Consider the following 23,404-nt stretch of genomic DNA (forward strand, 5'->3'; position numbering starts at 1 on the left):
GATCCAGGAGGCAGGCCAACCAGTAATCGTCATCGGTCATCATTTTGATAATGCGGGTGTCCCTTTTTAGGATACGCAAGGCATATTCAGCCATGTGGGCCAATGTTCCAGGTGTCAATTCACTGCTTGTGCTGGGTTGAGGAGCACTGTCTTGCAAATCAACATCACTTGTCTCCCGCAAAAAACCTGTACCTGACCTTGCAACGCCACCAGTTTCTATCGCCCCCTGAGAAGCTTCCTCCTCCCATAAATATTCATCCCCATCATCCTCCTCCTCCTCATCTTCATCCATCACCTCGTCCAGGAGAGTTCCCTGAGCAGACAATGGCTGACTGTCATCAAGGCTTCCTTCCTCCTCAGCTGCAGACGCCTGCTCCTTAATGTGCGTCAAACTTTGCATCAGCAGACGCATTAGTGGGATGCTCATGCTTATGATGGCGTCGTCTGCACTTACCAGCCGTGTGCATTCCTCAAAACACTGAAGGACTTGACAGAGGTCCTGTAGCTTCGACCACTGCACACCTGACAACTCCATGTCTGCCATCCAACTGCCTGCCCGTGTATGTGTATCCTCCCACAAATACATTACAGCACACCTCTGTTCGCAAAGCCTCTGAAGCATGTGCAGTGTGGAGTTCCACCTTATTGCAACGTCGATTATTAGGCAGTGCTGGGGAAGATTCAGCGATCGCTGATGGTTCAGCATACGGCTGGAGTGTACGAGTGACCGGCGGATGTGCGAGCAAAGTCTTCGCACCTTCAGGAGCAGGGCTGGTAACCCCGGATAATTTTTCAGGAAGCACTGCACCACCAGGTTCAAGGTGTGAGCCAGGCAAGGTATGTGTTTCAGTTCTGAAAGGGCTATAGCGGCCATAAAATTCCTTCCGTTATCACTGACTACCTTGCCTGCCTCAAGATGTACACTGCACAGCCATGACTGAGTTTCTTGCTGCAAGAACTCGGCCAGAACTTCTGCGGTGTGTCTGTTGTTGCCCAAACACTTCATTTCCAGCACAGCCTGCTGACGCTTACCACTAGCTGTTCCATAAAGGGACACCTCATGTGCAACACTGGCAGCTGCGGATGGAGTAGTCGTGCGACTGCACTCTGTGGACGAGCTTTCGCTTCTGCTGGAGGAGGAGGAGGAGGAGGATGGAGGAGGGGTGGCGAATGCCTACAGCCAACTGTTTCCTAGACCGTGGGCTAGGCAGAACTGTCCTACTATGGCTGTCCCCTGTGGACCCTGCATCCACCACATTAACCCAGTGTGCCGTGATGGACACGTAACGTCCCTGGCCATGCCTACTGGTCCATGCATCTGTTGTGAGGTGCACCTTTCTACTGACTGATTGCCTCAGTGCATGGACAATGCGGTCTTTGACATGCTGGTGGAGGGCTGGGATGGCTTTTCTCGCAAAGAAGTATTGACTGGGTAGGTCATAGCGTGGTACTGCGTAGGCCATCAGGGCTTTGAAAGCTTCACTTTCAACCAACTGGTAGGGCATCATCTCTAAAGAGATTAGTCTAGCAATGTGGGCGTTCAAACCCTGTGTACGCGCATGAGAGGATGAGTAGTTTCTTTTCCTAACGAGAGTCTCTTGTAGGGTGAGCTGCACTGGAGAGGTGCATATGGTGGAACTAGCGGTGGTGGTGGTGGTGGACATGGCGGATTGAGAGAGGGTTGGTGAGGCTATTCTTGATGTTGACCTACATACAGTGTTTCCTACCAAAAACCTTGTGATTCTCTGACTGCTATGGCCTTGCGAAGATACCTCCACATTTGCTGCTTGTTGTGTCCTAACTGGTGGGCTTACAGTGAGGGAAGCAATGTAGCGTTGCTGACTACCTTCATTCTGAGCAGGTGCACCAACGGTACGGGACGTTTGGTAGTTAGTCCAGGCTTGCAAGTGCATGCTGGTTAAATGTCTATGCATGCACGTTGTATTTAAATTTAGGGGATTCTTCCCTCTGCTAAAGGTCTTTGAGCATTTCTTACAGATAACTTTGCACTGATCATTCGGATCTTGGTTAAGAAATTGCCACACACCACTCTTCCTACTATGCAATACCTTTTCAGGCATTGCATGCTGTGCTACTTTCACTGGATGGCCACGCTGTCCTAAAACAGTTTTTTTGGTTGACAAACATTTTTGGCCTGAGACGGGCCTGCCAGATGAAAGCTGTTGTGATGTTGATGGCTGCTGCGGATCATCCTCCTCCGCTTCTGAGCTACTGTCAGCAGCACCCTCTTCCCCCAATGGCTGCCAATCTGGGTCAACAACTGGGTCATCTATCACCTCCTCTTCAATGTCATGTGCACCTTTCTCTGTGTCACCGTGTAAGGTCCTATAGTGTTCGGGATGGGGCACCATAGTCTCATCAGGGTCAGTTTCTGGCTCAGTACACTGCGAGGGCATTGTAGTGATCTGAGTCAATGGAACAGCAAAATAATCTAGCTGTGGCTGTGCATCAGTGCAATCCATGTCCGATTCATCTTGTAAGGGGCTGTTAACAATTTCCCTTTCTAACCCAGGCACAGTATGTGTAAAGAACTCCATGGAGTAACCTGTAGTGTCGCCTGACGCATCCTTCACTTTTGGTTTGGGTGAAGGACACAAGGAAGCGACTTGTTCCTGACCGGGAGCATCCACTGACGACTCGCTGCTTTTATACTTGGAACTTTCTGAAGACGAGGCGAAAGAGCTAGAGGCTGAGTCAGCAAGGAAAGCCAAAACTTTTTCCTGCTGCTCCGACTTTAAAAGCGGTTTTCCTACTCCCAGAAAAGGGAGCCTTCGAGGCCTTGTGTAGCCAGACGATGACGCTGGCTCAACAACTCGAGCCTTAGGTGCTATTTTGCTTTTCCCACTACCACCAGATGCTCTACCACCACCACCACCACCATCATTACCAGCTGCCAACGACCGCCCATGGCCTCTTCCACCAGACTTCCTCATTTTTGGAAAAATGTAACCAAAATAACAACCGTTATATGGTACTGTAAAACAAGGTAGGTGTATCTAAACTTGTTGAGAATTTAAATCTCCCTTTTTTGGGGGGGCGACTGCAGCAAAAATCAGGCCCAGTGTATTACACTACACAATGTAAGTGGCAGAACGTGGCTGGCAGATATACGACAAACAGAACTGACGTAGACACACTTAGTGGCAATTTAAATCTCCCTTTTTTGGGGGTGAGACTGCACCCAAACTCAGGCCCAGTGTATTACACTACACAATGTAAGTGGCAGAACGCGACTGGCAGATATACGACAAACAGAACTGACATAGATCCACTTAGTGGCAATTTAAATCTCCCTTTTTTGGGGGTGAGACTGCACCCAAACTCAGGCCCAGTGTATTACACTACACAATGTAAGTGGCAGAATGTGGCTGGCAGATATACAACAAACAGAAGTGACATAGATCCACTTAGTGGCAATTTAAATCTCCCTTTTTTTTGGGGGTGAGACTGCACCCAAACTCAGGCCCAGTGTATTACACTACACAATGTAAGTGGCAGAACGTGGCTGGCAGATATACGACAAACAGAACTGACATAGATCCACTTAGTGGCAATTTAAATCTCCCTTTTTTGGGGGTGAGACTGCACCCAAACTCAGGCCCAGTGTATTACACTACACAATGTAAGTGGCAGAACGTGGCTGGCAGATATACGACAAACAGAACTGAGGTAGATCCACTTAGTGGCAATTTAAATCTCCCTTTTTTGGGGGAGAGACTGCACCCAAACTCAGGCCCAGTGTATTTTACAACGCAATGTGAGTGGCAGAAAGTGGCTGGCTGATATACGACAAACTAACAGAACTGAGGTATATCCACTTTGTGAGAATTTCAATCTCACTTTTTTTGGGGGGACACAGAACCCAAACTCAGGCGCAGTGTTTTTTACAATGCAATGTGAGTGGCAGCAAGTGGCTGGCTGATACACCACAAACTAAGAGGACTGAGGTATATCCACTTTGTGAGAATTTCAATCTCACTTTTTTTTGGGGGGACACAGAACCCAAACTCAGGCCCAGTGTATTTTACAACGCAATGTGAGTGGCAGCAAGTGGCTGGCTGATACACCACAAACTAAGAGGACTGAGGTATATCCACTTTGTGAGAATTTCAATCTCACTTTTTTTTTGGACACAGAACCCAAACTCAGGCCCAGTGTATTTTACAACGCAATGTGAGGGGCAGCAAGTGGCTGGCTGATACACCACAAACTAAGAGGACTGAGGTATATCCACTTTGTGAGAATTTCAATCTCACTTTTTTTTGGGGGGGACACTGAACCCAAACTCAGGCGCAGTGTATTTTACAACACAATGTGAGTGGCAGCAGGTGGCTGGCTGATACACCACAAACTAAGAGGACTGAGGTATATCCACTTTGTGAGAATTTCAATCTCACTTTTTTTGGGGGGGACACAGAATCCAAACTCAGGCACAGTGTATTTTACAATGCAATGTGAGTGGCAGCAAGTGGCTGGCTGATACACCACAAACTAAGAGGACTGAGGTTTATCCACTTTGTGAGAATTTCAATCTCACTTTTTTTTTTTGGACACAGAGCCCAAACTCAGGGCCAGTGTATTTTACAACGCAATATAAGTGGCAGAACGTGGCTGGCTGATATACGACAAACTAACAGAACTGACGTATATCCACTTTGTGAGAATTTGAATCTCCCTTTTTTGTGGGGGAGACAGCACCACAACTCAGGCCCAGTGTATAACACAACACAATGTACGTGGCAGCAAGTGGCTGGAAGATATCTGAAAAAATCCAAGGACTGTAGTACAATTTCTATCTCCCTACAATGATCTCAGGACAAGTATGGCAGCAACAAAAAGGACTGCTGCACACAAAAGTGTTGACAAATACACAAGATAACTGCAGAAAGGAGCAACAGGATTTTTGCTTTTAAAAAAGCAGTTGGTTTGCACAGCAGCGGTACAAACAGCAATGCAGCTATCAGGGAGCCTGGCAGCCTAATAAGCTAAAGAGCTGATGCACAAAGATATAGCCTCCACTGTCCCTGCAAAACAAAGGTGGTGTTGGACAGTGGAAATCGCTACAGCACAAGCGGTTTGGGGGTTAATCTTCCCTCCCTAACTATATCCCTGCTTCTGACGAAGCTGCAGCAACCTCTCCCTATGCTGAGATCGGCAGAAGTAAGATGGCGGTCGGCGTGCACGCCCCTTTATAGCCCCTGTGACGCCGCAGAAAGCAAGCCAATCACTGTCATGCCCTTCTCTAATATGGTGGGGACCGATACCTATGTCATCACGCTGCCCACACTCTGCGTCCTCCTTCATTGGCTGAAAAATGGCGTTGAAAGCGTCATACGAAATGCGACTTTGGTGAGAAGATCGACGGCCGCATGGCCGATCCCACACTGGGATCAGGTCGGGTTTTACGAAACCCGACTTTGCTGAAAGTCGGCGATTTTCGAATTTGTCCGATCTGTTTCGCTCAACCCTAGTGTCTAGTATGCCCATAGTATGTTTTTAATAAATGTATCCCCCTTGGGGAAATGTTTGTCAGCCCCTAGGCACTTATTGTATGGGCATTACAAGTGTAGGAAAAACGCTACTTTAAATTGGGCCTAGATTTTAATGAGGCCTTCCTCCACCTCTCATCATTTCCCACCACTAGATCACCAGGGTTCAAGTGTTCTGCGCTGCTACAGACAGTCACATTTTTGGCAAGGGTGTCTATGATGCCCATAGTATGTTTTTAATAAATGTTTCCCCCTTGGGGAAATGTTTGTCAGCCTATACACTTAGTGTATGGGCATTACAAGTGTAGGAGACATAATCCTTTACATTGGGCCTAGGTTTTAATGAGGCCTTCAGCAATGTCTCCTCATTCTCCACCACTAGATCACCAGGGTTCACGTGTTCTGTGCTGCTCCACACAGTCAATTTTTTGGAAAGGGTGTCTATGATCCACATTTTAAAAAATTTACCCCCCATGAGCAAAAGCTTGTCAGGCCAGGCATTACATTACAAGTCTCAGAGACCCACACCCCTACATTGGGCCTACTTCTTAACATCTCCTGCAATGTCTCTTCTTTACCTGCCACTAGATGAAAAGGGTGAACGTGCTCTGTACTGTTATAGGCCAGTGAATTTTGGGCAAGGGGGCTGTGATGGCACTATTTTATTTAGTAAAAAACGACCCTCATTGGCCAATTGTTTGTCAGCTCATGCACTCCGTTACAAGTCACAGAGACTCACACCCTTACATTGGGCCTACTTCTTAACTGTGTTTCCTGCAATGTCTCTTCCTTATCTCCGATGACATGACCTGGGTGAACATGTTCTGTACTTTTATAGGCCACAGAATTTTGAGCAAGGGGGGCTGTGATGGCAATAGTATATTTTTTAAAAAAGGTACCCCATTGGTGAAACCACATCCTTGTTGGCAAAGACTTCATAACATTTGTGTACCTTAAAGAGCTCACTTGAAAAGCTCCTTTTTGTGTTGCTTGGTTGCTCACATTGGACACAATACACTTCATATAAATTTGATAAAGCAATGCTGTTAGTTTGGCTCAGTAGTTCATTACCAATATTTCTTTGTCCACTATATTAATTTTTCTCCTTGAGAGCCATAACTTGGGCTGCATCAAATGTACAAATGGTGATTTGGAATCCAGATTAAAATACTGTATACCGAATTCATTCAGACAATTACATAGCTGCATTTCTTGTAAAACATTTACAGATGTGACAGACAATGCTCATAGTGACACAATCTTGAGAAATGTTTGTTTATTCACTTCACAAACAGTTCTAAGCCTCTATATGTTTGCTATTTGTCATTGTAAAACATTAAGGTTTACTGAAACTATGCCTGTAGTGGCTTGATCTAAATCCTTGTGGCTTTTATATTCTAGGGGTTGTGGCCCTTCGTCTGGTGACTACATGATATCTCAGTTTCATACAACCTGGAAAACTGGCCACTTGAAGGGCTGGGTGAAACTGAAGTTACTACATAGTGTAAATCACTATATAAGATCAGAGAAGAATGACTAAGACAAATGCCAAAACTGGGGTACCTGTACATGTATAGTGTGCTCATACCTGCATAATTGGGGATGCCCATGCAGTGTAGGTAATCTCCCCTCTGTCTTGGTGTTGCTTCTCTGATATTCAAGACGGATGATGTTTAAAAGCCTCTTGGTGATGATCTAAGTATACTGTATGTAGTTAATCTTCACATATAAGTAATCAATATATGTATTTAATCCTTATATGTACTTATTAACCTTTGCATGTTAACATATACAAAAGTGTACGCACTCACACTAGTCAATCATACTATTCCTTGACTTTTGTAGTTTGCAATAAAATTGCGTTGGATTGCAAGTATTAGCCTTATTTAAAGCCATATCTGAACCTTAGTGTTAAAAACATGGCCAATAAAATTGCTAAATTCTCCTGTAAATAATTCTGCAAAGAGGGAACCATCATACCATTAAAAAATACGAGTGAATTTTCATGGACCCATCTAGTATGTGAGTTCCAAGGTGTAATGGGGTGCATATGACTATGCAGCAGGGTTGGCCTTGCTGCCAATGTGTAAAACAAAGGAGTACAGGAGTACAAAATGAATTATGTGCAGAGTATTTTCCTGTGGCCATCCAGTACCTGGGTTCAAAGGCTTATTGGGGTGCATATGACTTGGTAGCAGGGCAAGCCTTGCTGTTATTACATAAGAAAACAGTATGGCAGGACCAACTGAATAATGTGAAGTGTATTTTATTGTGGCCATCCAGTACCTGGGTTCAAAGGCCTATTGGGGTGCATATGACTTGGTAGCAGGGCAGGCCTTTGTTGTTAATACTTAATAAAACAGATGGTCCTGCTCTTTTTACTGGATGCCTGCATTTGTCCTGTCCTCACAAACTTTGTCCATGTAAAGTTTTCTTAAATAAAGGACTAAGGTTTTTATGACACGATAAACGGAGTGTTGCTGCTTTTTTCCTTATTTTTGGATTGCTCCAGTGTGTGCTCTTGTTCACTGGCCCATCATCCTTTAGAAAGATCCCATGGACCAGGAATCATCCCATTGAACGCCCTCAACCCTTTCCCATGGGCAGAATACTCAGAGAACGCAGGCTGAGGGTAAAACAGTGTGACAATACTTTATTGAACTACCAACAGACAATAACATATAAATCAGTCCCAGCAAATACACAAAGTGGTGCAAATTACAGAGTCTCACCCTTCTGCTGGCTTGCAAGGATTAAAGCAACTGTGATTTCAGGGCTTCCAGAGCTGACTAACCCCATATGTGGCACCCCGCTTTTGGTGGCACCCACAGAGAGAAGGTAACCACAAGCTTAGGAAGCTGACAGTCCATTGAGGTACTTGGCCAGGTGACCTGATTGTTCCAATCTGACTTATCTGAACATCTCCATGGGCCCATGATGGTCAATGGATCACATCTGCATTCCTCCCGTTGGGGCTGTGGTCTTTTAAGCTGGTATTCTGTAGAATCTCAAATCTGTATTCCTCCAGTTGGAGCCATGGTTCCCTGGCTGCTGTTCTATAGGAGTTTTCCTACAGGAGGATAGAGGTTAGTAAGGAGCAAGCACTAAAATGCTCAGATGCTCGTTGCTCGAAATGAGCAATGCATAATACTTGTTTCGAGTAAAAGGGAGTCAATGGCAAAGTCAAGCTTTTTTCCGGCAGACACTATAAAAGATCTTGGAGGGAGTGAAATTGTTGAAACGGATGGAAAACGTGCTAAATTGAAGGAGAACAGCATGGGGAAGACCCCTGGAAGCATCATTGACTCCCAGATTACTGGAGAGAACAATGGTGTCACACTTTTACTCCACTTTAACGAGTGACAATGAAACATTCCAAACAATAAGAAATTGCATTTCGCAGGGAAACAAAATATTAAGAAACATTTTTTCCTGTATAATGACTTGTATATAAGGCAACATTTTTTTAAAAATATAACATTTGCGTTAACCAAACTTGTTTTTTTAATTAAAAGTCTTAGGTACGTATTTACCAGTAACGGGATTTTTCGGAGCTCAAGACAACACCACGAGAGCGGGTATATGCCCTTCCAGGACAGGAAACCTACAGATATAAAAGGGTGACACTTCTCCCACACATCAGTTGGATTACAAAGCACTAGAAATTATTATTGATTATGTACAAGTGAAAGAGTTGGTCATCCTCACGTGAAGGGAGAGAATATAAGGGTGCTGTTTTACTTTATTTGATCCCCCATGACCGCACCATGAGAGAATTACAGAGAGGTAAGAATTTAAGGAGCGACCGCAGCCTAAAGCACCCTTCTTGCAAATGTTAGACCGGTAGAGGTACCCATATCAAGCCTATAATGATTATTAAAAGTGGAAGTAGAAGACCATGAAGCTTAGCCTTACATATCTGCTCAACCAAAACTTCCGATCTTTCTGCCCAGTGTGCTCCACGACCCATCTGGTGAGCCCTCTAACCTTCTGGCACTGCCTTACCACTTGATGTATAAGCTAATGAAATGGCCTCCCTGATCCACCTCAAGGACAGGAAACCAACTGATGTGTGGGAGAAGTGCCACCCTTTTATGTCTGCAGGTTTCTGTGGTGCCCCTGCGGTCCAGCTGCCACAATAGTATTGCCTCCCTAACCAGTGGTGGTATCATGTTTGGAGGTAAATGGCGCTCCCTACACTAAGTAAACCATGCATTCACACACAGGCCTGACCCCTGATCAGAAGGGGGGAGCGCAAGCCCCTAGTTTGTAGGGTGACTGTCCCTTCTGGTTGGGGGGAGGAGTAAGTGCAAACTGTAGTGTGAGGAAGGGAAGAGAGAGCACATGGCGTTTCCAGGGGTTGGAGCTATGGAAAGCTCACCCTAGGATTACAAAGAGAGCAGGGCACCAGAGCCCTAGGCTACCAGTGATTGCAAATCCTGGGAGCAGAATCTGGAGATTGGGGTACTGCAGGTCCTCTGGTCACCCCTGCAGCACTAGAAGCAACACATTACAGAGCGTTAAGAGCTGAGACTGAGAGGACAGCTTCCAAAAAGGGCTTGCAATGTATGCTGGCTGGAGCTGCTACAGAATAGACAAGCATGGAGTACAGAGCAGCTCATAAGCTGCTGAATCTCCAAAGAGACAGACACAGAAAGGAAGGCTCATTCTACCCACTTAGTGGACTCCAGCTGCTTCCAGACTGGCCGGAGCCTGAACCTAATGACCAGTACCCCTGGATTTAACCTGCAACCATCATCAGAAAAAGTAAAGACTGAATTCTTTCACCTCCTTGCTCCTGCTGAGGTGAGTGATCCATCTTGCTGCATTACCATCTATCCCCTGGTGACACCACTTGCAACTCTGGCCATCCCTGGCCAGACACCTCCGCTGGCGTCATGATAAAACCATGAACTATTATCACCTGTAAATATTCCCCTTTCATTTGTCCGGTCAGGGCCACGGAGCTGGGCGATCGCCACTGTGACATCGCTGATAGACTGCCTGCTTGGCTACAGAGTACCCCCGGTCCACCCGAGCACGGCATTTCCTGTTCTTGAAGGGCAGATCCCCTCTCTCATGATGCTGTCATGGGGGGATTGCATAAAAATAGGAAATTTCAGTTTCATTTATATGGAAAACAAGAGCTCCCAAAAATAAGAGACTCAGATGCACCCTGTATTAGACATAAAGGAGGGCCTCATACACATTCTTTTCCAATTATCATGTATAGGTACTTCTAAACTCATAAAGGCTATGCACTTTTGAGAGTTATATTCCAAGGAAATGTACTCCAGACCATGGGATAGTCTATGGGTGATCAGTATAATAACGATAAAATTTTGAATACGTTTTTTGAGGGTTACAAGTATATACCAAAGGAATATTCCCAAGAACACATAATACTGTATGGCTGAGAAATGTAAACCAGCAATTTTTTTAAACTTTTTAGTGCTATATATTAGAGATGAGTGAATACTGTATTTCAATGTTTGGTTGGGATTACAATCGCCGAATTTGCAATATTTGTCAATGTATTGGTCGAATATTCGTCGAACATAGCCAAATGCCATTGGAGTCAATGGAAGGCAAAAACAAAGCATACACAATACCTTAAAACAAGCCCAAAACACATCAAATTAGCGGCAGACGTGAGAAAAATAGCCTCAATTCACCCACAGTACAAATTTTAGAATCGCACAGCAGCAATCAGCCAATAACGAGGTATCGGGTCTGGGCCTGCATTTACAGCTTTGAATTGAACTTCAAGTTAAAACAAGGTGAGTGAGGCATCAGTATAGGCCTACTGTTATGAGAGCCCTGATATCACATGCAACAGCTCAACCTGCTTTTATGCCTAGCTACACTCAGTTGGCACAAATATCAGTTTCATAGACTACTATTGTCAGAAAAATGTAAGGACAGTAACATGGGTAGTTGACCCAAAGGAAGTAGAGGCCTGCCGGTAGCAGAGGCCTACTGTTACAGGCAACACACACGAAGGAGACTCAACCAAGAGCCTACACACTTCCAAAATGTGTTGGCAGACACCAACAAAGGAACATCAATTTCATCACAATAGAAATAATATAATAGGGACTGACACCTCTTCCACTACACCCAACCCAGCAGATGTAGACCCAACCAAGAGTGTCCACATTTCAAAAAATGAGGCAGACACCACCAAAGTGGAATCAATTTCATGAAAGCAGAAATAATATAATAGGGACTGATACATCTTCCACTACAGGAGATGGAGACCAACCATGACTGTTCACATTTCCACAAATTTGTGTCAATATCTGCAGCAGAAGGCACAGAAGCCACACTAAAGATATCACAGAGTGCAGTTACGTGACATTAATGCAGCTGTAAGGAGGTGGCGGAGACCCTCATTTGCTCCCCTCTCCTACACACAGAACTCATGCGATCCTTTTTGTATGTTGAATATGTCATGTCTCATGTGTAGTGATTTCTACGTCTGCTGTGTATTATGGTTTACTATGTAAAGTTCCTTGTAACTCTATGTATTGTAATATGATGTCTGTGTCCATGTTTTAGTTAGGGACAGAAAAGGTTAATGAAAGGGAGTTTGGCTAACAGCCCCAAAAGGAGCAGGAAGTTCCTGCTTCTCAGTCAGTGCCTAGGCAGGCAAGCCCAGGGCAGGTGCTCAGCAGCCTCTGGAGCCGAAGACTCCCCTGGAGGGGAGAGTGTGTTGCCCCAGACCTCCGGGCAGTGGGAGCCAGGACTGCGTAAGTTCCCCGCCAAGAACTATAAGCATCCAGATACCGGCTTTTGAACTGCTGCTATTGCTGCCACTGATGCTGAGGTAGACCTTGCTAGGGAAAGGGCAGGAAGTTATATCTTGCTCATTGAATCTTCATTAAAATGTTTTCCCTGATAAAATCCGTGCCACAGTGTTTCCCTGGACCCTCTTCACCAGTGACTGTGATGGAAAGGTAATTGCCTGGGGACCATATCTGTCTGGTCTATGTGCAAAGGGCAGTTTGTGGACTGTTACTTTAAATGGACTCGTTCATGGCTACCACCCTGTGCCACCTTCTCACACAGCATACTAAAAAATAGGATATCGCCTAGTCTATACAGTCTGCGATTGGGGAGCAAAAGTCATTGGAGATCCATGACTTGTTCATCTTGATGAAAGTTGGCAAGTCTACAGTTTCAGGGGACAGCCAGCTGCGCTTATCCGTCAGGACAACACCAGCAGCGCTGAAGACACTTTCTGAGAGAATGCTGGCTGCTAGGCATGATAAAACCTCCAAGGTGTGAGAGGTGAGCTCAGGCCACTCATCCATTTTTGAAGAACAAAATGTGAAAGGGTCCAAACCCACCCTGATGTTATTGATATTCAGTTCTAGATACTCCTGAACCAGCCTCTCAATTCGTTTACCACGTGTAAAACTTGGACTCTGTTGTGCTGGTGTACGAGCTGGTCTAAAAATAGTGTGAAAGGGCTCACAGAAATTGCTTCTTCCACTTACTTCCTACACTTACTGCTGATAATGTTTTGGCATTGACAAATTGGCATGTCGGAGGTTGGAAGTCTAGAGCTGTGATGCACGCTGTGTTCTTCGCTGCTGTCTGGAGGAAAACCTCTCTTTAGGTTGTGTAAAAGCATGTTTCGATACTCCAGCATTTGCGGGGCCCTTTCCAGGGCGTGAAGTGCGGCGCGCCCCCACACCGCCGCAGGGCCGAGGGGTACCCGGAGCCGGGCCTCTAGTTCTCAGTCTCGGGGTTGTCACGGTGGCTAGACCCGGTCCGTGGCCCTGTCCGTCAGTGGGGGACGTCCGGTGTAATAGGTGGTAGTAATGGTAGCGATGGAGCGGTGCGGTTGTGGGGTGTAAGTCGCGGTAAATAACGAGGACACCAGGTTGCAGTCTCTTTACCTCTTTACTGGAGATCTCTGAGTCCTCAGTCCAGAACACGGTTCACCAGGCTACGCAAGTCCGGCCGGTCCAATGGCACCTCCAGAGTTCTCCTCTCAGGTGGAAATCTGTGCCTTCCTTCTAGCGCTATGTGTTGTAGTCCTTCCCTGCTGTGCTCACGGAAAGTAACCCCACAACGGTTGTGTCTGTTTCTTAAGTTCCCTCACAACTCGATTTGATGTTCCTCTGTAATCCACCCCTTCCCTGTATTCAGGTTGGAATGGCACCCGTTTGTCAGGTAGGCCTGGAGTTCTTCCGGGACCCTAGAGTCGCCCCTCTCCCGCAATTGCCCCCCAAGACTTCATAGGTGATATGTGGTAGACAGCCCGCCTGAGACCGACTGTCCTGCCGCTGTTTGGAGTATGGCTTGAAGCTGTATTCTAATCCACTCCCTCGGCGTTCCGGCCACCGGTATTGCGCCTCAGCAGGGTGCTGCCTCTTTCAACAAAACCCCTGCTGGTATTCTCCTTCTGCTTGATCTCGTTTCTCACTCAGCACAATCTATCTCGCTTCTAGTCCTTTCTTGAGTCCTGCCGCTTCCAGGAGCCTGCGCGGACCCGTTACGTTCTTTCAATGCCAAGCCTCTGCCAGGATCCCACCCCTGGCAGAGACCCTACAGTCTCTCCCTTCACAACACCCCCTGCCACAGGGTGTTGCTCCGTTCAATCCCGTCAGCGTTCTGTCTAACTTCCTGCCTGACCCCCAGTTTACCCACTATGGTGGGGAGTGGCCTAATGAATAGCACCCTTAGCTCCCCCCGGAGGCCCAGCTGTGAAACATATTGGTGTCTGTGATACCTGATTGGAGGAACTCCTTCGGTGCCATCGAACGTACCATGGCTCCCCTTAGCGGCGAAGCCACAGCACTGCAACGACCAGGACTCTGGGGCGCTGCACTCCCCCCTGGTTAAACACAGTACTCCGGGACTGGGAAGAAAAACAACAATACAGATTAGTAAACAGACATACAATTTTGTTGAGTGCAAAACAATAAGTATACTTGAACAGGCTTCCCTTTATGGGAGGTGAGGACACTTTTAACGTTACAAACATGGTCAACATTATAAATTACAGGCTATGCATAACTCCTGTTACCCAACCGGGTATTCTACTTAGTGCAAATTCTGGAACAATAAATTAACATTGCCTTTAAGAAACATACACTCTTAGTTTACCAAAGGCCTTCCTATAATCACATTACAGGGTAAGGTAACTTCACATTCTCCTACTTTGAACCTGCAGGACCGCCTGTCCCTATGGCACCAGACCTACTGCCTCTCCTTTCTTTTACAGGACCGCCCCGTTCAGCCAGGGCCTACTGCCTTTCACTACTATACATAGTATAGACATAACATTCCTTTCGTTTAAAGAACTCTGAGCCAGCTCTACTCGGCTCCTTTAAGGACTCACTCTCTAACCCCTACGGGTTCGCTTTCTGTCCTTAGCAACAAAGTAACTTTCTATGGGGACGCAGGGTTTACCTTCTATCCTCACCTTCATCATTACTTCTTTACTTTCAACTATGCAGATCTCTACTTCTACCCCTGCGGGCTCTCTGCATCTTTTCCTTTCACAAAACATTATTTTCAGATTTCACAATTCAAACAATTTAAACACATATAACTTTTCATGTAAAACAGTTACATTTCTTTTCAAAGCATCATCATGGCATTACTGTTCTGCAACAGTATCTTTCTCGAGTTCAATTCTTCACATCCCCTTTAAGAGGGGACCAAGTCTTTCTGAGGTAGCTCGTCTTCTCAGCCTACCAGTCCATGCAAAGGTTCCAGCATTGATATCTTCGCAAAGTGTCTTTTAGCTAAAACCAGTAGGAAAGGTATCTTCGCAAAGTGTCTTTTAACTAAAACCAGTAGGAGGCACCCTTAAGAAGGTGCAACTATTTACAAGGAAGTTCGAATCATGCACAGTCCATGATTTCTGCAGTTTTTTATAACATTGTGGAACACAAAGCAAAAATGAAAGTGAAAGCAAAATAAAAAGCAATAGGGATCCCGGGTAAACAAAGGGATCCCTTTAAGAGTTAACCCAGGACGGGTTTTAGCAGCAAAACAGCAAGGAAATAAACAGTTAACTATTTACAGTTTCAGGTTTCCGAGGCTTAGTTGGACGGCTTCCAGGGCTGCACCTGGCACTTAACCCTTCCTGGCCTGGGAAAAGTGAGGTCCAGGGCTACACCCAGTGCTGGACACACGCCGTTAATCCGTCTTTCATGTATGGTTAAATCATGCGCAGCGATGGAGGTCTGCGCAGCTTGAGTAGGGGCATTTGCTGCAGCAGAGGTAGCGGCTGCTGCAAAATCAGTCACTGGAATGGAGTCAGCAGCTGTGGCACTAGCAGTCGCTGGAGTGGTGTCGGTCGTCAGGGCAGGGTCGTCCTTCATACCTGCTTCAGATGCGGTCCCTCCGGTGCCGGTCTGCTCCGTCTCCACTGCGGCCTGTAGCGCTGGTTGCAGGGCCTTGTGCTGCGACGCTGTCATCTCTGTTTGCAGTACCTCACTTTCCGGCAGGGCCTTGCTTTCTGGCTTCGGAGCGCTGGAACTTCTTTCCTGCTCCGGACCAGATGAGGCTGCCGACAGATGTCCGGTAAGGCTCCTGATGATGGCCTTCTTCCACCCGGCCTCGGTGCTCAGCTGCGTCCGCCGGGGTCGGTTGCCGAGCTCGTCCACTCCGGCCTGCAGGAATTCAGCGTCAGCGGTGGAGGCCTGGTTGCGGTGCCCCTCCGGGTAGCTGGGGGAGTCCTCGGCTCCGACCCCACGCTCCGGCTCCGGGTGGCTCGCCATGGCGTCCTCCATGTCTCTCGCTCCTTCTTCCTGGTCCTTTTCCCGCTCTCTTCTTCGTGAGCGGTTTCGTTTTCTCTGCCTCCGCCCCCCATTAAGAATTAAGAGGCGGATCTCTGCTGCTGACGGACACGTCCTCACCGTGCAGAAATATTTAGACTGGGCGGCCATTGCTGTTCGCGCTCTCCAACTTGTCTACGCCCACTTCACGCCCCTCTTCTCTTCCTGCGCTCTCCTCAGCGCTGCAATGGCGGCGGATTTTGGCGGCAACTGGCGCAGCACAGTCTTTTCAATAAAGTACAGTTCAAGCACAGTAAATCACAGTCTCTAGGCACACATGACCTGATTCTTCAGGCTTAAGTAGATCCTGTTCGTGACGCCAAGTCTGCGGCGCGCCCCCACACCGCCGCAGGGCCGAGGGGTACCCGGAGCCGGGCCTCTAGTTCTCAGTCTCGGGGTTGTCACGGTGGCTAGACCCGGTCCGTGGCCCTGTCCGTCAGTGGGGGACGTCCGGTGTAATAGGTGGTAGTAATGGTAGCGATGGAGCGGTGCGGTTGTGGGGTGTAAGTCGCGGTAAATAACGAGGACACCAGGTTGCAGTCTCTTTACCTCTTTACTGGAGATCTCTGAGTCCTCAGTCCAGAACACGGTTCACCAGGCTACGCAAGTCCGGCCGGTCCAATGGCACCTCCAGAGTTCTCCTCTCAGGTGGAAATCTGTGCCTTCCTTCTAGCGCTATGTGTTGTAGTCCTTCCCTGCTGTGCTCACGGAAAGTAACCCCACAACGGTTGTGTCTGTTTCTTAAGTTCCCTCACAACTCGGTTTGATGTTCCTCTGTAATCCACCCCTTCCCTGTATTCAGGTTGGAATGGCACCCGTTTGTCAGGTAGGCCTGGAGTTCTTCCGGGACCCTAGAGTCGCCCCTCTCCCGCAATTGCCCCCCAAGACTTCATAGGTGATATGTGGTAGACAGCCCGCCTGAGACCGACTGTCCTGCCGCTGTTTGGAGTATGGCTTGAAGCTGTATTCTAATCCACTCCCTCGGCGTTCCGGCCACCGGTATTGCGCCTCAGCAGGGTGCTGCCTCTTTCAACAAAACCCCTGCTGGTATTCTCCTTCTGCTTGATCTCGTTTCTCACTCAGCACAATCTATCTCGCTTCTAGTCCTTTCTTGAGTCCCGCCGCTTCCAGGAGCCTGCGCGGACCCGTTACGTTCTTTCAATGCCAAGCCTCTGCCAGGATCCCACCCCTGGCAGAGACCCTACAGTCTCTCCCTTCACAACACCCCCTGCCACAGGGTGTTGCTCCGTTCAATCCCGTCAGCGTTCTGTCTAACTTCCTGCCTGACCCCCAGTTTACCCACTATGGTGGGGAGTGGCCTAATGAATAGCACCCTTAGCTCCCCCCGGAGGCCCAGCTGTGAAACATATTGGTGTCTGTGATACCTGATTGGAGGAACTCCTTCGGTGCCATCGAACGTACCATGGCTCCCCTTAGCGGCGAAGCCACAGCACTGCAACAACCAGGACTCTGGGGCGCTGCAGAAGCATCTGGCAAAATTTTGTCTAATAATGTGGATCTATCAGAGTGGCAACCAAGTAGACAGCACTATTTCGAATCATAACTACGGTATATGGGGATCATGTTGCAGATTGTGCAGCAAGAAGGTACTCATACGTTGGACTCTTCCATGAGGTCCAAGCCCATGCTGTGTTGGTGGCTGGGTAACTCTAATGCTCGTTTCCTCCATCCCCTCACTCCAACCATGAACAATAGGGAGGATTATCCTCTACATCTGACAGTTGCTCGAACATGACGTCTTCCTCTTCCATTTGTTCATTGGATCTTGTAACTTCACTAATAGTTTGTCTGTTAGCACCAACCCCCCTCGATCACAGTAATCCACCCTCCCTTGGCACGCGCCTGTGTGTCTCAAAGTTCCAGACTGTTGTCAATGTTATCCCTTCTGCATCCTCCTCTGCTTCCTCTGGAACCACCACCTCCTCCCTCAGGCTATTCAAAGTCTGCTCCAGCATATAGATGACCGGAATAGTGATGCTGGTGAGGACCAAAAAATGTTTCAATGATTTTTGTGTGTGTTGTATAACACAAAAAAGGACCTCAAAGCACTTAGTGGATCAAAAGAATTAAAAGAATTTCAGTCCCCACAAAAAAAACTGCAGCTAAATATTTGCCACAGGAACAGGGCTAATTCCTGTCTACAGACTGAATTCTGTTATTCTCCCTGCTCCTGTGACTCTCTCCCTTCCTAGGCTAAAATGCAGATTGTATGTGCTACAAGCGATTAGCCCTTAAAAGGGCTGTTAGTATGATGGCACAGCTTCAGCACCAGTATCAACACTGCAGGCCTCTGATTCGTTATACTGTGCACACAAGCCTAGATAAGCACTCTCTCTCGCTAATAAGAAATGTTACATAGCTGTGCAATTTTGTCAGTGTGCCAAGCCAGATGACACCTGTCTTTTAATAATCCCTGATTTTGCCAGAAGACCAGTCAAACACAGTAATACCACAACAAAGATGGCTACGGCATTACAGTGACTCACTGGCAATCCTGTATGCCTAGAGGCTGTGTAACAGGCAGGAATTATGCGGGGCAGGGAATTTGAGTTTTACATCGAGCACCGCCCATTGCTTGCCAAGTAACGAACACATCCAAGCACCGTTATACTCAAGAGATAACTGAAAAGCAGTATGCATGTTCCATCATCCCTTATAGAGTTCCCTTTTCATACCAACATCTTTCCTTCAGGCCATTATCCACATGTCAGAGGGAAGCTGGGATGAGGTCAACTCTCATTGATCGAGTATTCAATAAATCTGCATAGTTTGTCCTTAAATGATTGCAGGTTAACAAGCTGCATGGACTGACACAAAGGTAATCAACATATTAGCAAACATCGATTGCTCAATGACCTTGCGTCTCGGTCCTTCAAGAATTGTGGCACAATAAATTGCAACAAATATCATTTCATGAGTCAATGTTCAGGCCCATATGAACAATGGCTTAGGTCTTGACCTACCGGAAAACATGTCTGGCATAATTAAGAATAAATGCTGTGTCGTCACAGTCTTTGGCTCATCCTTGGCATGGTCAAGTACTCCATGCACAGTTCTGCCCTCTCAATTACAAACCTCCGCTTCTCTCCTTATGGTGATTGACAGCACTCACTTTGGCGCTTTGCCTAAAGGATCAATCTCACGAGCATGCAACTTGGACGAGTGCAATCCGGCTTAATAAAAAAGAAAAAAAGGGATTGCAAAGGGGTCAATGTTATTCAATGGGGCAGTGCAGATATGTGGGGGTCTTTCTTCACATCGATATTGTTTGGATGTGAGAAAAAAAAACGTATTGTACAGATGACAAGTGCAAAAAAGAACATCCCAGTTTTCTGGATGAATATCTGTCTGAAATTTTTATATGCTTGTGTGACCCATACTTACATTTAGTTCTGAGTTGTGCACACAACGACACTGCAGAAACTGAGAGCACACAGTGTCAATTTGTCTAGGTGCCTTCTCATTATCCTTTCCTGTCTGCAGTGGCCACTAGGGCAGGTAATGCTGAAGGAGAGGGATGAGAGTGCACACACACACATACACAAACACATACACACGAACACACACAATGTGTGCACGCTTGGCCCTTGCAGTGTAAGAGCAGGCACATTCAGAATTTGCCAATTTTTCATTTTTTTGGAAACTACCTGCAGGTTTTGCTATGTATTTTCCTTGAATCTGACTATGGATTGTATCATCTGCACCAAATATTCAGTGATATATAGGGCAGCACTTAGTGTCTACAGAATAAATAGGTTGTTTTGAACTGGATTTTTGTCAGTTTGAACTGAGTAAATAAATTTTGTAAATTTCCTTGAAAAAATGAAAAATTACTGCTACATTTTTAAACCTCCTAAATTGCTAACAAAATAAAAGAACATTTTATAAATGGTGCTGATGAAAAGCAGACATGAGGGAAATGTTATTTATTAATGTTTTGCTGTGGTATGGCTATCTGGATTAAAGGGATGATCATTCAAAGTTTGAAAATTGCTAATTTGTTTACATTTTTCTCAAATTTCTGATATTTTTTATAACTACACACAAAACATAACAACCTAAATTTATCATTATCATAAAGTATAATGTGTCACGAGAAAACAATATCAAATTCACTGGGATTTATCGAAGCGTTCCAGAGTTATTACCACATAAAATGACACTGGTCAGATTTCAAAAATTTGGCTCCATCACTAAGGGGCTAAAGTTACGACGCCTTGTTACAAAAAGTTTCCTATATGCAAATTTTCCCTTCAGTAAACAGGGAGTACACCACAGAACTTTTTTGTGGACGTTTGCTTTTTCTCCTCTATAACACTGGCTAATCAAAACATGGCCAAGTTATAAAGGGGAAAAAGCAAACACCCACAAAGGTCATAGCTGCAGCCTGGCTCAGTATGTTCTCCTGAGATGAGATTTGTCTCATGTGAATATTAACACTTACATACAGGAGTATATAATAAGTTAACACCTACCTTTGTTAAATCCAAGATGGTCAAATATTGGTATGAAGGGTCTGTCAGCGGTGTCCTCTGATTTAGTTACTAGTCCTTCTTTGACAGCATCATATCCATTTAATACTACAGCGTTCTCAAAGAAAATCTGAATGCTGAAAACATTTCCATACTGCTTCCCCAACTGAGAAATGAAGAAGAAAATACTTTTACAGATTGCATTTCTATGATGACAGCACATAAAAAAAATGTTTTCTAAAAATTACAAAAACAAATAAGGAAAAGCACTGAATGCCACAAATGGCACCATCTGCAAGGGAGAATCCGAAAAGTTTGCAGTGTATGAGTTGTGAAAATCCAGAAGCCCGCAGTCACCTATCAATATACCTAATTTGGACGTGTCCATGTGTCTGTGCACAATGAGTCATCCACAGCTCAACTGACAGCTAAACAGTAACTTACTTATCTATAGTTACTACCTGTAGCGCTAACTGCTTGGTGGTAACCATGGATACCTAAGGAGAGGAGCTCTCCCTGGTGGCGAGATAAGGCATAAGCCTTTTTTAAACGTTAGCCTGTGAGGCAACACTGTGAGGCAACATTGTGAGGCAACACTCAGGCAACACAGAGGCAACAGTGTGAGGCAACATTGCAAAGATGGATCACATTGAGCGTGCTGCTGCACGTAGAGAAGTGAATCGCATACGGATGCGTAACCTACATCTTAATGAAACAGAAGGCAAACAAAATTGTCAAAGAACTGCTGATGCAGCCCGACAGTGAGTGGCCAGAGCAAGAGAAACTAATGATGTAACTGAATCACGTAGAGCATCTAATGCTGCACGACAATGAGCAACACGCAATGCACAAAAGGATACACATATTTCACAAAAAAGAGAACAAGATAGAATACGTGTCCAAAATGCAAGAGCCACTCGATGACAGCAAGTTACATTTGCCGCTAGAGGACTTCTCAATCAAATTGATGAGACACATTGTAACAACCCTGCCAGCATCACTGCATGGCCTTCCATCCCCCATCTGCTTGATACATCAACTCACACACCCCAGGCCATGCTCTGAGTTCTGTCTGCTGCTGGCTCCATGCCATGTGCTTCATGGCCACTCGCTCTGTGTACACTTCCTGTCTGTGTGCATAGGGGGTTGGCGCTGGCAAATCAGGATTCTTATTGACTCTGTGTGCATCGCCCTATGATGTCACAGGCCAATTGCCTAGAGGCTTCTGATACTTAAACTGTCCTCACCCATTGGAGGACACCTGAGCAAACTATTTCCCTCATTTAGTATTTGCTACTGAGCTGCCAGGTCGTGTTCTGTTTCCTGTCTCTGAGGCCTGCAATACACAGGCCTATCTTTGTCCAGTTCTAGTATCTGTGTTTGTTCATGTCTGAACTCTGGTCTATGTCCGCTCCTGTCTGAACTCTGGTCTATGTCCATTCCTGTTCCTTTCTAGTTTGTTTGCAATTCCCACTCTGCTGTGTGTACCTCTGTTTTATCTCTCTGCTCTGTTTGCCACTACCAGTGGCTCTGCCCCTCTCTGCTCTGTTCGCCACTACCCATGGCTCTGTGCTTATCTGCTTTGCTCGCCACTGTGGCTCTATGCTTCTCTGCTTTGCTCGCCACTACCTGTGGTTCTCTGCCCTCTGGCTCTTGGCTTTGCCTCCTGTTGTTCTGGCTCTTGGCATTGCCTCCTGCGGTTCTGCTCTTGGGTCAGCCTCTAGCGTCTCCTCTCTTGGCTCTGCCTCCAGCATCTCTGCTCTTGGCTCTGCCTACAGCATCTCTGCTATTGGCTCCGCCTCCAGCATCTCCGCTCTTGGCTCTGCCTCCAGCTTCTCCGCTCTTGGCTCCTTCTCCACTCTGGGTTCCGCCTCCAGCGGCTCCATCCTTAGCTCTGCCTTCCTCTTCTCTGCTCTTAGCTTTGCCTTCTCCTTCTCTGCCCTTAGCTCCGCCTTCCTCTTCTCTGCTCTTAGCTTCATTTTCTCCTTCTCTGCTCTTACCGCGTTTCTGTTTCTGGCTCCGCCTCCTGCGTTTCTATTCTTGGCTCCACCTCTTGCTCTTAACCCCGCCTCCTGGGGTTCTGTTTTGCATCCGCTCTTGCGGTCTTGTTCCATCTCCGTTAAGCAACTTGCTGCACAGATCTCTACCTGTTTCTTATATTCACCAGTCCGAACATGTCCCTACCTGTTCCCATATACCCTCCAGTCTGAACAAGTTCTAACCTGTTTCCTTACACTCGTCTGTATACCAGTTCCTACCAGAGTGTCAGCCCTGTCTGTCTGACCTGCCAGAGTGCCAGCCGTGCCCGCCTGTCTGCCAGTATGCCAACCGTGCCCACCTGTCTCCCAGTGTCCCAGCCGTACCCACATTTCTGCCAGAGTGCCAGCCGTGCCTGCCTGCCTGTGTCTCCGTCCAGCCTGTCTGCCCATCAGGGCCTCTGCCATACACATCTGTCACCCGGTGTCACAGCCATGCCTGCCTGTGTCCTGTCCCCCCCGGTGGGATCAGCATCAACAGCCAGACACCACCCTGGAGTGGCACCTGGTAGCTACCTGCTGCACAAGTCTGACCCCACCATCAGAGGCTCCAGCGAACACCT

General features: G+C 46.7%; 1 protein-coding gene across 1 annotated transcript in view; it reads right to left on the reverse strand.

Moving 5' to 3' along the window:
• LOC143783316 (cytochrome P450 2J6-like) overlaps positions 1-23,404 on the reverse strand; it is an 89,611-nt gene that overhangs the window by 49,325 nt on the left and 16,882 nt on the right. Inside the window, exon 2 of the mRNA XM_077271721.1 lies at positions 20,809-20,971. Within this exon, the coding sequence (XP_077127836.1) occupies positions 20,809-20,971 (163 nt within the window). The remainder of the gene's footprint in view (positions 1-20,808; positions 20,972-23,404) is intronic.

This window comes from Ranitomeya variabilis, chromosome 6 (assembly GCF_051348905.1).
Source record: "Ranitomeya variabilis isolate aRanVar5 chromosome 6, aRanVar5.hap1, whole genome shotgun sequence".
Taxonomy (NCBI): domain Eukaryota; kingdom Metazoa; phylum Chordata; class Amphibia; order Anura; family Dendrobatidae; genus Ranitomeya; species Ranitomeya variabilis.